The following is a 12,965-nucleotide window of genomic DNA, read 5'->3' as shown; positions in this document are numbered from 1 at the left end:
ATTTATAAAAATACATATTTTTAGTGGAACATCTAGAGTGAAATAAAACACAAAGATAAAAAATGTATTTAATAAGTAGCCTATGAATTTATTAAATGCAGTACAGTCATGAAATGTTCTGTTTGCAGAGTAAATGATTGTTTACTCTCAAATGAGATAATTTAGACTTCTACATATCAGAATACTTTAAACAATGTAGAATTATCTGAACATACAGTTAGTCATTTCATACAGCTAAACCAACTTCTTTTCGATGAGAAAGTCTTTGAGGTTTTTCATTTGCCAGATTCCAACAGAGAGGAGGATTGATGTCTGAATAATGGCCCACCACAAAACGTTTCCATTTGTTTCCTCACTCATTTGGCGAAACTTCTCCTCACGTTCCTGGTTGCAGTAAAATAAACATACATTGCATATAATCACTGAGACTAAGTACTGTACACCTTGTAAAATGTGACACTCGGTCTGGTTCTCATTCCGATTCTGGCAAGCAATTAATATGGTAACATTTTGTTGTTGTCAGGCCATCCTACTGCCTGTGTTTGCTTACCCTTTGGAAATGTTGCTGTCTGCTAATGTAATGCATCTGGTCAATGAGATGTTGCAGGTTGTATTCCATTGCTTTCATAGTGTCCTTTGCCTCAGCAGCATTAGGATCAATTGTGTGCTCGCCCATCTGGACATCTAAATGGACTTTCTGTGCATAAAGAGAAAAGTAAAAGCCCCTAGGAGACATTTTAAGCAGGTCAAATACAACATGTGAGGCCACAGCATCACACAACTCACCAGACGATCACCGGCGAACACGGAGAACCTGGTGGAGTTGGATTGCATGCACACGAAATGTTGACCCGAAGCATGGGATTTAAAGGTGAATTTTCCATATCTCCCAAAGCGTTTTAACAAGACCACCTGCACATGACAGAGCGAGTCAGAAGAATTGTTCCAGGTGGTAATAGTTAACAGTTTGTGTCATTTTCAGTTATTTCATGATGAGTACATAAAGAGTTGAATGCATACAGTACCTCATGGTTAGGGTCTCTCACAGTCACTGTCAAACCAAGGTGTGGAGTATCGCCCTTCTTATTTTCATCCCAGTGCTCAAGCAAAAAGACACCTGAAGGGAGAAACCAATAGTCAGTCATACTGTAGTCCTTATTAAAACATTTTTACTGTCCACTAGGACTAATGTAGCTACTTTCTATATACTTTTTATACAGGGGGCAATCCATGACCCACAAAGCTAAATTCCCAATTAATTGTTCAAATCTTGATGGAATAAGGAGTTAATATAATGCCACATATTGTGTCATTTATTATACTAACATCAATAGCAGTATGGGCATGTAGGGCTGGAGCCAAGACACCTGGCTTAGAGAAGGGCTACTCTCTGAAAAAACAACGAACTTTTCTGGAAATTAGCAATTTAACTCTGTCTTAAACATTAGCATCCTCATCTGAGATGCAATCAAGTTGATCACACCTCAGTATTGCCTTAATCTGCATCTCCTACCCTTCCCCCATTTCTTCTCTCCACATCCTCCAGACACTCCATTATGTATTTTTCTGAGGTCAGGTGTATATTTTTATTTCAGAGCATTTGAAGTTTTGTATTGATTATCTTTGAATCACCTTTATCTTTGAATTATTGATTATTTTTGAATTATCTTTGTGGTTGCCTAGACACGACCACAACGCATCCCTGAAGTGTCAGCAGAGATTGTGTCAACTAGACTCTCCCCTGTGAAGGCTTCATCGACACAGCAGCCATCGGCACTGATCCTCAACAAACCCGTCTCCATCCCGGCATGATGACTCCGACCTTCAACCAGATTGAAGTGGATAATATTCGGAAGGTTCTGATCCAATCTGACTTCTGACCTGTAATGCTGCCTGGATCATTATCATGCACTGTTCGTTCGTTGGCCAGAGGTGAACTGGCCCCGACTGAGCCTGGTTTCTCCCGAGGTTTTTTTTTCTCCATTCTGTGGTTTGGTTCCTTGCCACTGTCACCCTTTTACTTGACTTGACTTGAATTGAATTGAATTGATGTAATTGGCATGATACATTTAACTGGCTAATAATAAATTGTTACATTTGAATTTATTCTGACTTACTCTTAAAATATTAACTCTAGATTACGTTGCATCCATTGTTACCGCAAATCTGCGTCCAGGGTTAAGTACATACTCAGGTTAGATGGGCACATCAGGTGAGATTCTAGATTTCTAACTAACTGCTCGACTTTAGTAAAGTTGTTATGCAGTCGCATTCACTAGGGGGCTAGATAAAAATACTATTGAAATAATCGCAAGCATTGGGGTGGCATTATTTTATAATACTAGCCTAACCTCTGGTTATTGTTTGAGCTTTTAACTAAGTTGTTATATATATATATATATATAGGCGATTGTGGAGGGCTAAACAGAAATGTTATGTAAATAATGGCAAGCAGGGGCGGCCTATATTAAATAGCATTAGCCATAACCTCTGACTAACGATCGAACGGTTGAGTTTGTAACTGTGGGATCTGCGTAAAAAAGAACGGCCGGCGCGAGACCCTAAGCTACATTGGTACCAGAATGAAAGAGTTATTTAAAAATTGGAATTAAATTACTTTGCCACACTGAAACACTGCGAACACGCTGTTATCCTTCACCCGCCCTACTAGAAACCATCATTGGGCTGATTGGGTGGCCCTTACAGCCAATACTGTAAAAATGTAAAAATATCACTATAATATTGAGGAATATTAAAGTGCCCCTATTAAGCTATTTTGAAGGTTCTTAACTTTGTTTTGGAGGTCTTCTACAATAGGTTTACATACATCCAAGGTCAAAAAACACATGCATTGCAGCATCAATTATTTTCTCACAGTGTCTGAAACGATTCACGGTCTCTCTAAATAATTGGTCAAATGGCCCAGTCTGTTGTGATAGGCCTATGTCACACTTCCTGCTTCCGGAACGCGGAGTAGGGATTCAGAACTTCCGGTCAACAGTATTTCTCGATAAGGATTTAGATTATCAGCCATAATGTCTAAACTATCCGAGGTAGACTGACCACGAGCTATGAGGTTGAGAAACAAAGGTTTTTGCTCCAGTAGAAGCTATAAGTTCGTATGAAATCAACCTTGTTTTAAGAAAAACATGTTTTATCCGCGATCTTATGAAAAAAACTACACTACCCACAATCCTAAGCGTAGCAGCAAAGTCTGCTGATTGGTCCAACTCGCTGTTACCATAGAAACGGTTACCTTACTGGCGAACGGCTAGAGCTATAACAACAATGGTTCTCCCAGAAGAACTTGTACCCTTTCCTCAGTTTTGACGTTTCCACTTGAGAGTTTTGATTTACCATCCGAACCACATCGTCATATGTGACTTCAGGCAGGTTGCGGAGAGATTTGGTCCAGCAGTATCTATCGGACTCCGCCATTGTAAAAACCTAACCGGAAGAGCCGTATCCCTACTAAAAGCCTATAGGCCTATGTCACGAAAAAATTTAAGACCGGAAGTACGTCTTTTAGTAGGGATACGGCTCTTCCGGTTAGCTTTTTACAATGGCGGAGTCCGATAGATACTGCTGGACCAAATCTCTCCGCAACCTGCCTGAAGTCACATATGACGATGTGGTTCTGATGGTAAATCAACCGGAAGTGAAGACCGGAAGTAGACCGGAAGACCGGAAGTACGTCTTTTAATAGGGATACGGCTCTTCCGGTTAGCTTTTTATACTAACTTGTATAGCTATAGGCTATAACTATAGGCTTTTATACCTATAGGCCTATGTCACGAAAAAATTGAAGACCGGAAGTACGTCTTTTAGTAGGGATACGGCTCTTCCGGTTAGCTTTTTACAATGGCGGAGTCCGATAGATACTGCTGGACCAAATCTCTCCGCAACCTGCCTGAAGTCACATATGACGATGTGGTTCGGATGGTAAATCAACCGGAAGTGAAGACCGGAAGTAGACCGGAAGACCGGAAGTACGTCTTTTAATAGGGATACGGCTCTTCCGGTTAGCTTTTTATACTAACTTTTATAGCTATAGGCTATAACTATAGGCTTTTATACCTATAGGCCTATGTCACGAAAAAATTGAAGACCGGAAGTACGTCTTTTAGTAGGGATACGGCTCTTCCGGTTAGTTTTTTACAATGGCAGAGTCCGATAGATATTGCTGGACCAAATCTCTCCGCAATCTGCCTGAAGTCACATATGACGATGTGGTATGGATGGTAAATGAAAACTCTCAAGTGGAAAAGCGTGAAAGCTGAGGTATGGCTGTCTACGTCCTAACGCAGAGCAACCCGGTGCACTACAACAACAGCGGCGGGCCGTTCGCCAGTAAGGTAAATGTTTCTATGGTAACAGCGAGTTGGACCAATCAGCAGACGTTGCTGCTACGCTTAGGATTGTGGGTAGTGTAGTTTTTTTTCATAAGATTGCGGATAAAACATGTTTTTATTAAAACAAGGTTGATTTCATACGAACTTATAGCTTCTACAGGAGCAAAAACCTTCGTTTCACAAACTCATAGCTCGTGGTCAGTCTACCTCGGATGGTTTTTAGACATTATGGCTGATAATCTAAATCCTTATTGAGAAACACTGTTGACCGGAAGTTCTGAATCCCTACTCCGCGTTCCGGAAGCAGGAAGTGTGACATAGGGCTATTGGTCATCGATCACTTACAGCAGGGTTCACCAATCTCGGTCCTGGAGGGCCGCTGTCCTGCAGAGTTTAGCTCCAACCAGCTCCAACACACCTGTTTGAAAGTTTCTAGTATGCCTAGTGAGACCTTGATTAGCTGGTTCAGGTGTGTTTAATTGGGGTTGGAGCTAAACTCTGCAGGACAGCGGCCCTCCAGGACCGAGATTGGTGAACCCTGACTTACAGCATGTGTCGAAAAATGAAACGGGCATTATCATATCTGAATTTCAGCTCTGGATCTTCCTCAGCACTTGATACACTGTGAAACGAACTGTAACAATGGCGTTGGTTTTACTGTGCCAATTCGAGCACAGTCCTCTTCCTTTGTAAGTGCATCAAAGTGGATTTGCTTTCACAGTGCAGAAAAGTGTCTTCTTAACATGTCAACTACACAAACCAAACTCTTCCAGGCCTCAGATACAACTAGTGTTTGAGGGCGGGTCAAATTAGACGATTGTTCCCGGACAGCCAGTTAAGTATTCAAGTACATTCACAAACAGCTGCATTACATGAAAATGAAAATTCATAATAGGGACACTGTTAGGAAATTATTATGCAGGCCTCAATGTTGCTGTATGTAGTTGAATGTGACAAAGGTCTGAAGATTTCACAACCATTATATTCCAGTCCCTGTTTAATATCAGATGCCATTGTAAAGCATTTTTATTTAATTAATTATGATAATAAATTTGGCACATTTTTAAATGAAAAAAATAATAATAGTACTGTGTTTGTATTAGTCTATAAGCCCCTAAATTGTCTCTGGCCTGCGTGCTGTTGTTGTCTAGATAAGAAAAGACCAGATGTAACTTTTTACAGATTAAATACATTCCAGTCAGTTACATGCAGATATTTGCATCCAGAATTTATCTTGATGTTTGCAACATAAACTATAACTTGTCTTAATAACAGGGTATCCATACAGCCTAAATATGCTTACAGAGTAACGCAAAAAAGACTATAAACATGAGGTCAACAATAAATGTTCTACATTTATTAAAAGTATAATTAATTTTAAAACAGAATATCAAATTGCTCCTTAATGTATATATTGAATCTTCACTGACCTGTCACAAGTGTGTCCTCTGGAATCTCCTCAATGAGACACTTTTCCTCCTGTTCCCCTAAATCAAAATACATTGCCGGAGCCAAAATGACAAAACTGGCTAGCAGCAGACCTGTCAGCCTAACATTCACGGCAGTAAAACCATTCATTTTTAAGGTAGGAAAGCTAGAAGTAACATTAACAGCTAGCCAAGGAAAATAGTAAAGGTTTATGTGCACAGCAGGTTTAGTGTGTGAAATCTGCAGCTGATGTTCGTAGACTCATATTTACACAAGGTAAAAGTAATGATAAGACCAGTGAGAAACCTAAATATGTTGATAAATAGTCTATTACCTGCCTTGCTTCATTAAGATTAAAAGTTTAATAGATAGTAATTGTTTGAAGACAGTATTTCAAACAATTAAAAGTTTTCAGACACCAATTTCAGACACCAAAATCCACCTAAGAACTACATGTCCAATACTTGGACAATTTATAGTGCAGTAATTTTCATACTTAGAAAAATACATAATTTTTTTCCCCCACACAAACATGACAACTTTAGAGGAAATGTGTTTTTATTGTATTGTATTTACAATTTTATATACAGTTTTGCAATTAATGTACAGATATCATCCATTGATGCAACATATTTTTACGATGATTTTTATCTCAACTATTGAGCTTGATAATGTCACTGTTGAGTTTCTTCCACCAGAGAGCATCAGACTCAATGAACAGTGCATGAGGACAGTGTGTAAAAATTCAGTCTATAAACTCCTGCAATTAGGGCAAATATTGTAAAAAGTATTTTTGCTGGTGACATCTGCAGTTCCTCATAACTAACTTGGGATTTGTGGTCTAGTCTGTTTCATTACCATTGTTTAAGCTTGTTAACTCACCCACTACACCATAGCCTCACAGAAAGTCTCAAAACATTTTAAAGCTGTTAACCAGTTTAAACCAGGTCCTCATCATGTCCTCTTTAAATTCACACACAGTTGTCAGGGATACAGAGCTTCTTTTCCTCTAGAAGTGGACAGACAGCCCCGTTGTTTGCGGGATGCATGTGAATATAGCGAGTTCTGTGTTTTACCCCTTTCTCACCACACTGACCCTTACAAAGACCCCAAGGTGACCAGACAGACACCTCACAATCCAGAGGGGTATCTGAAGGGGGGAAAAGAGACATTGATTATAGTACCGTAACTTTAGAAGAACTGGGGGGAAAATTGTTGTACTTGTTAAAAGAATAGTTTACATAATATTGAATATTATAGTTCATAAAATCAAATCATAATAAAAGCACCCTCAAAATTGACTGATAAAACTTTCAATTTTGGGTGCACTATTCCTTTTAATAAGGCTAAGCAACCAAAACACATGAGAAAACAGTTGATAGTAAATCAATTCGTATGATTTGAGTCATACAAAAACATACAGATTTTAGAAAAAAACTAAGCATGAAGGATGAGATTGTTTGAATTTATATCAATTCGTCTCCAGTTTGCCAAAAGGTAAAATAGTTACAAAACTGCCTTGCGAGTGTGTTGGCTGAGCATAATTTTTTATCTTAGAATGAAAAAAAAATTAATATATAAATATAATTTAATTTATAAGCATACATATTATTTATGTAGAAGAGTAAGTAAATGGAAAGTTGCCTAACAACTTAAAATCAATGTTGTGCTAACTTTATGATAACTTTACCCCTGAGTTTTTTTTGTTTTTTTTTGTTTGTTTTTTCTCAATCTTAACTTAATTTGAGATTTTAATTAATTTTGGAAAACAAAAGAAAAATCTTTAAATGTTGTAGAAATAATTGTTTGACTAAACTGAGATCTCCAGATTCAATGATGCTTTCCAGAAATCCTGACCTTGTAAAAGGTTGATATGTATCACAGACTGGGACTTTTGTACGAGTAGGAAAACAGAAGGATGGAATAAAAGCACACATTTCACTTCCATGACAAACACTTCCTGAGTGCTGAGTGGCAGAAAACTTTTAAAATGGTTGGCCTTCATTATCTTGTTTGCCGTTTGTTGTGTTGGTTACCATGGGGATGGATAAACCTTTCTACAGCCCATGATTCAATAACCACAAGTTCTCTCTACAGATTTGTAGTGTTTCCTCGAAAATGGAATACATGCATATAAGACTCAAACACAAGTACTGTATATTAACTCTGCTTTTTGCATAAATATGTCCTGTATGAGAATACTTTCAGAGCATTAGAACACATTCATTTTATAAACAATTCCCAATGCTTACTTATGAGAGATCCGCCTATTTCATTCCCGCTTGGAATCTGATTAGACTGAGTTGGCTGAATGGGTAAGCTGAAGATCTGGTTGTTCTTGATCTTAGTTAGGGAGACTTTGGCTATTGGGGGAAGATTCTTCAGTCTGGGATAGTAGAAGGAGTTTGCAGGGTGGCTTGGAAATGATGAGGTTATCTGTTGAAGAGAAGACACATCTGTAACAAGATCCATAACAAGACTTGCATCCTTGCTGAATAAAGGTGGTTATAGCTGGTCTAGCAGGCGGCCTGGTTTGTTGGTTTTAGAGAGGATTTGGTCACTGGCAGACCAACTTAACCAGCTAAAAGCAGTTAACCCTGCTGCAAAAAACATTTAAAACCAGCCTAAAATGTTTTGCTGGTCTCAGCTTTTCTCCAAGCCTGGTAAGGTTGGTCTGTTGGCTGAGGGATTTTGGAAACTTTTCAGTTGGCCAGGTTGGAAGAGCAGCCTAAACCAAACAAGACCAACAAACCATGCTGGTCGAAGGTTTTTTTTATTTTATTTTTTATGGAAAATATAAAAATATTCTAGGGTTATCTACTTTTAGACATTACCTGAGTGACCTTGTCTTGAGGAATGGTCTCAAAGTTTGGTGAGGAAAAGGTAAAACCACTGTCTGTGCCAGCATCATAGGGGTAAAGATCTAGGCTTATGTTTCCTTTCCAGTGATCGCCCTCACACAAGTTCAGACTGTCTATTCCAACAAACCAGTCAGGACTTGGCACAATGCGGACAATGAAGGACAGCTGAAAAACAAGAAGACCATTAGTGTTCCGTTGCTCTGTGTTTTTAGCTTGCTCATTAGCCTGTATGAACTGCCACTGGCTTGTTTTCATTTGGAAAGTTTTATTATTTACAATTTTCACTATAATATTTTATATGGAATGCCTGGGAGGCCAATGAAGTATGTGCATGTAGAGAGCTAATTCCAAAAGAATGCTTTGGACACAGTATGAAAGTGTCCACATCTTCGGACTGAAAACATCTGCGGTTTTTAAAAAAACAAAACAGCTACAGTATAACAACAGCTTAAAACAGCCTAAGGTGGTTTAATGATCCTAAGTGGTCTAACCTGGTTTAGTCTGTCTCCCTGCCTAGTTAAACCAGTGTGTATATGGTTTATCTGGTTGGTACAGTGGTGTTCCAGCTAAACCAGCTGACAGGACCAGCAATACAGCATGGCCAGGCTGGGGGACCAGCATAGGCTGGTTAAAGCTAGCAAAACAACTGGATTTAATATTCGTTTTAATGTCAAATCGTGTGGATTTGCATAAAAATGCATATTGCAATGCACAGTGTACTTACTAAAGAGTGTCTTGCATAGACCTCAAATTCTGTGGTTGCCTGGCCGGTTCCTCCAACCACACCTGGTGCTGAGAAGAGGCTATAGACGCTCTGGATCCGTTCCCCAGCTGCCTCCACTTCCTTTATCAGGGTCCAAGCCTCTCCTCTCTCAGAGAACTCTCTTACCCCATTACTGACATACTCGTTACTTTGCCATATGTGATAGTCTGAGCTGTGAGTTACTCCTAGAATGAAAATAATATTGATACAATTTTTGATGTGAACTTCAGCTTTAATTGACTCTTTTTTTTTTCTTTTTCTTTTTTAAATACTTTTTACAGGCAACTTTTAGGGGTAATACATTTTGTGCCATCCAGATTGTTTTTAACATCCCTATTGCGAGTAACCAGTAACATGTTATTTTGATGGTCCCTTTTGAACATTCTGTTGACTATAAGTCAATTTGCAACTACGTGTTAACTTATTCTAACCCTAATCCTACCAGTCTACTAATACTCTACTAACACTCCAATGAGTTAGTAGATATGTAGGTGCAACGTTATTTATGGTCAACAGAATGTGTTAAAAGGACCATCAAAATAAAGTCTATTTTCAAAATTCTAGAAAAACGCTATAGTTTTTTTTTTATACTTTTGTGATACTGTACATACATCTATGAGAAACTGATAAATAATTGTAGTATTTAATAATCTAATAATGATCAGTGAGCAGCCATACTTAAAATATGCACCATGGCTAATTTTCAATAGCTACTAAAACCCTGAAATTCTTATTGAGATTCTTTATTGGCATCTGTGGTTCCATGGAACCTTCAACATCCATGGAACCTTTCCATTGCACTAAATCTTTATAGTGGAGGTTCTTTAGATCATTAAAATGTTTTTTACATGAAGAAAAAGTCTTAGTTCTTTTAAGAACTCTTCACTGAAAGGTTCTTTGGGGATATTCAATGAAATCGCTGCGAAACTCCTGTTTTTGGAACCTTTATTTTTAAGAATGTATATCACCTTTGTTTTGACTTTTTGGTTAAAGTCATAATTGCTAGGTCAATCGCCCTTTGGGTGGGCCATTGCACTCATTACAACCCAAAAAGTGGGGCAACAAATGTAGAAATTTTGAAAGCAATAATGGTTACTTACTTACCCTCTTCTTACATATAAGAGCAGGCCACTCACCAATGATGGGGGACCACTGAGCAGGCGGCCTGTACAGAGGGTAGTGTTTGGGGAAGGCAGTCTGAGTCCACTGGCCGGTAAACGTCAGTCTGTACTTGGCCGTAGATGGCGCCGTGCATTCGCGCTCCACGTCGACCGGCATTGCAGGGACTCCACTCAGCAGGGCCAGAGTCACGGTAAGCCACTGCAGCCAGCAGTTCACTTTCAGAGATGTCATGTCCATGCTGGTTCTCTGAAGGAACAATGAACTATTTTATAATGCGAAATATGTGGATTCATACCACAACCAGGTTTGCCGCTTTGAACCACTCCTTCCATGCTAGTGACAAACAGGGGAATTAAGCAATTTACATAAGTTGCCTCTGTGAGTGATTTGATATAACTGTGTCATACACTGACTAAGAAGGAAGGAATGTAGGTCAGGATAACTGAATTCACTCTGTTTCCAGGCACTGTTACATGGCATGTTCAGAAAAAGCAGGATTGGCAATGAAATTCTATGATTTGTTGAAATTGGTTAAGTTATACTCAATACAATATTGTATAAATATATATATATTTTAAATAAATTATAATTTAATTGTTACAATTTATATTATTATTATTACACAAATTATCCAATTTTATGCACCATTTAGACATTACCATATTTAAAATAGAATCCATTAAGTATGTATATAGTAATGTGTATTTGTCATATAAAATACTACCTTTAAAGTCATATGCTCTGAAAAAGATTTAAATTTATCGTAATTAGGCAGAAGCAATTCAACATCATGCAGCATGAATAAAACACAAGTTAAATAAATCACTTACAGGGTTTGCAGAGACAGATGAGTTTCCTGCAGAAGAGTTTAATGGAGGTCACCTGCGCCCAGGCATTCAGAGGAAGACTGCAAGATGACTGTGTGTCTTCCAGCTATTTATGCGTTTCTAGCAGTCCCCACAGTCTAACCATTTCAATAACCTCCTGACCCCTCCCAGGCGTAGTGTCGAGCTCTCCACACTCTACATTACATCTCCATCTGGGATTTCCCCTTTGGTCTTGGCAAACGAGTCACTTTTTGAATCAAGATTCACACATTTATTCCTCTCCCAACCAGAGATGCACAGAGAAAGCAGCATTATGAAGCTCCTGAGGGTTTCACAGTCCAAGGAGGAAGTTATGGCGTTATTTGATTGTGAAAAAAGACTTGGCTGGTGGATCAGCAGCTTGGAGGCACCCGGCAAGCCGAAAGCTAACCGATCCTGCCTGCAGCCAGTAATTGCTTCCACATGCTCACGTTTTGCCCCCACCCTTCTCTAATTCTCTCCAGTTTCTTGACATTTAATTTGCTGAGAGCTGTTTGGATATGTTTTTTTGCAAACCAGTTCCATTTCTGAGACCTTGCTTTAAGCGTTTTTAATAGTCCTCTGTTGTACTGTAAATTGGGCTTTGGCCCAAATGGATTGCGACATCTAATGTGTTTGACATGTGTTTTATGTCTGTCTCAATCTAGGGTCAGTTTCTGTCAACCATCCCTCATTGTTTATTTGAGTTGCCTCACATGTCACTCCATTTGGTCACAATGGACTAACTGAAATATTAATAGAGACTACAGAGAACTACTAGAGAGTCAGAAAGTGTGTTAAAATGAGCTTGGATTGAATCCACACAAATGGATTCATTTAACAATAACTTTAAGGAAGTAATAAATACATGATAGTCTCTTTAAAGGCCAAAATGTAGGTCATCATTTGCAAAAACTTAAGTTTTAGGTCTTACTCAGTCCTAATGTCTTTACCAAGTGACTTATAAGGTGTTTTATTTTGACGTGAATAAAGATTTAATTTACCAGTTGTAATGCTTTGTGATCAGTATTTAACCTTGGCATTAATCCAGTAAATCTGTTGCAATGCCCCATTCATTCCGACAGCGACACCCAGCAACAAAGAGACATGATCTCACTCATTTTCAGTGGAGAGCTGGCGACTTCCGACGACAAGAGAGACAGAATGTAGTCGTGTCCCCCCTCTAGGGTGTCTACCCTGAGGGGGGATATGCGTCCGGGGGGGCCTCCCTGCCGGTGCACCTCTGCGGCCCTCCTCTTCCCCTGTGACTGCCTGGGCCGGCTATACTCTGTACACCTCACTTTTTAATGCTCCTCATGATAGATGCCCAACACTCACACCCACATTCAAGAAAACAATAACTAAATCAACTAGGAATAGTGCCGGGTGGGGTGCTCTGTGGAGGGCCAGAAGAGGACCTGCACAGGCGCGCCCTACCTCTTTTTAATGCATCTCATATTAGAAGGGGCACACAATCAATCCATAGGTAGGACGAGGGCGGTGCCTGGGGGAGACCTGAATAAGTTCTCCCCCCTGCTCTGCACCTCTTTTAATGCACTTAGACATTAGAAGGCACACATACCACAGGGACAGT

General features: G+C 39.2%; 2 protein-coding genes across 2 annotated transcripts; both read right to left on the bottom strand.

The window, feature by feature from the left end:
* Positions 1-70: 70 nt before the first annotated feature.
* Positions 71-5,989, bottom strand: LOC307171085 (transmembrane emp24 domain-containing protein 11). The gene is made up of 5 exons (XM_079892471.1): positions 5,783-5,989; positions 1,026-1,117; positions 787-912; positions 551-697; positions 71-384 (listed from the first exon to the last, which is right to left on the bottom strand). The coding sequence occupies exons 1-5, from the start codon at positions 5,928-5,930 to the stop codon at positions 235-237; spliced, it is 663 nt and encodes a 220-aa protein (XP_079748597.1). The 5' UTR covers positions 5,931-5,989; the 3' UTR covers positions 71-234.
* A 337-nt stretch (positions 5,990-6,326) lies between these two features.
* spon2b (spondin 2b, extracellular matrix protein) lies at positions 6,327-11,700 on the bottom strand. Its single transcript, XM_079892465.1, has 6 exons — positions 11,357-11,700; positions 10,541-10,772; positions 9,366-9,589; positions 8,615-8,806; positions 8,033-8,216; positions 6,327-6,930 (listed from the first exon to the last, which is right to left on the bottom strand). The coding sequence occupies exons 2-6, from the start codon at positions 10,761-10,763 to the stop codon at positions 6,752-6,754; spliced, it is 1,002 nt and encodes a 333-aa protein (XP_079748591.1). The 5' UTR covers positions 10,764-10,772; positions 11,357-11,700; the 3' UTR covers positions 6,327-6,751.
* Positions 11,701-12,965: the final 1,265 nt, after the last annotated feature.

This window comes from Squalius cephalus (genome assembly GCF_949319135.1).
Source record: "Squalius cephalus genome assembly, chromosome: 14".
Classification (NCBI taxonomy): Eukaryota; Metazoa; Chordata; class Actinopteri; order Cypriniformes; family Leuciscidae; genus Squalius; species Squalius cephalus.
The sequence above is the reverse complement of the archived record's forward strand: the minus strand, read 5'-3'. Positions and strand labels throughout refer to the sequence as shown.

Excerpts from the sequence above, each read along its gene's own strand:
- LOC307171085 (XM_079892471.1), bottom strand. The coding sequence starts at position 5,930 with ATGAATGGTTTTACTGCCGTGAATGTTAGGCTGACAGGTCTGCTGCTA. Across the intron at positions 1,118-5,782 it reads AGAGGACACACTTGTGACAG|GTGTCTTTTTGCTTGAGCAC; the intron begins GTCAGTGAAGAT and ends TTCTCCCTTCAG. Across the intron at positions 913-1,025 it reads TGAGAGACCCTAACCATGAG|GTGGTCTTGTTAAAACGCTT; the intron begins GTACTGTATGCA and ends TGTCATGTGCAG.
- spon2b (XM_079892465.1), bottom strand. The coding sequence starts at position 10,763 with ATGGACATGACATCTCTGAAAGTGAACTGCTGGCTGCAGTGGCTTACC. Across the intron at positions 8,807-9,365 it reads TCTATGCAAGACACTCTTTA|CTGTCCTTCATTGTCCGCAT; the intron begins GTAAGTACACTG and ends CTTGTTTTTCAG. Across the intron at positions 8,217-8,614 it reads CTCAAGACAAGGTCACTCAG|ATAACCTCATCATTTCCAAG; the intron begins GTAATGTCTAAA and ends TCTCTTCAACAG.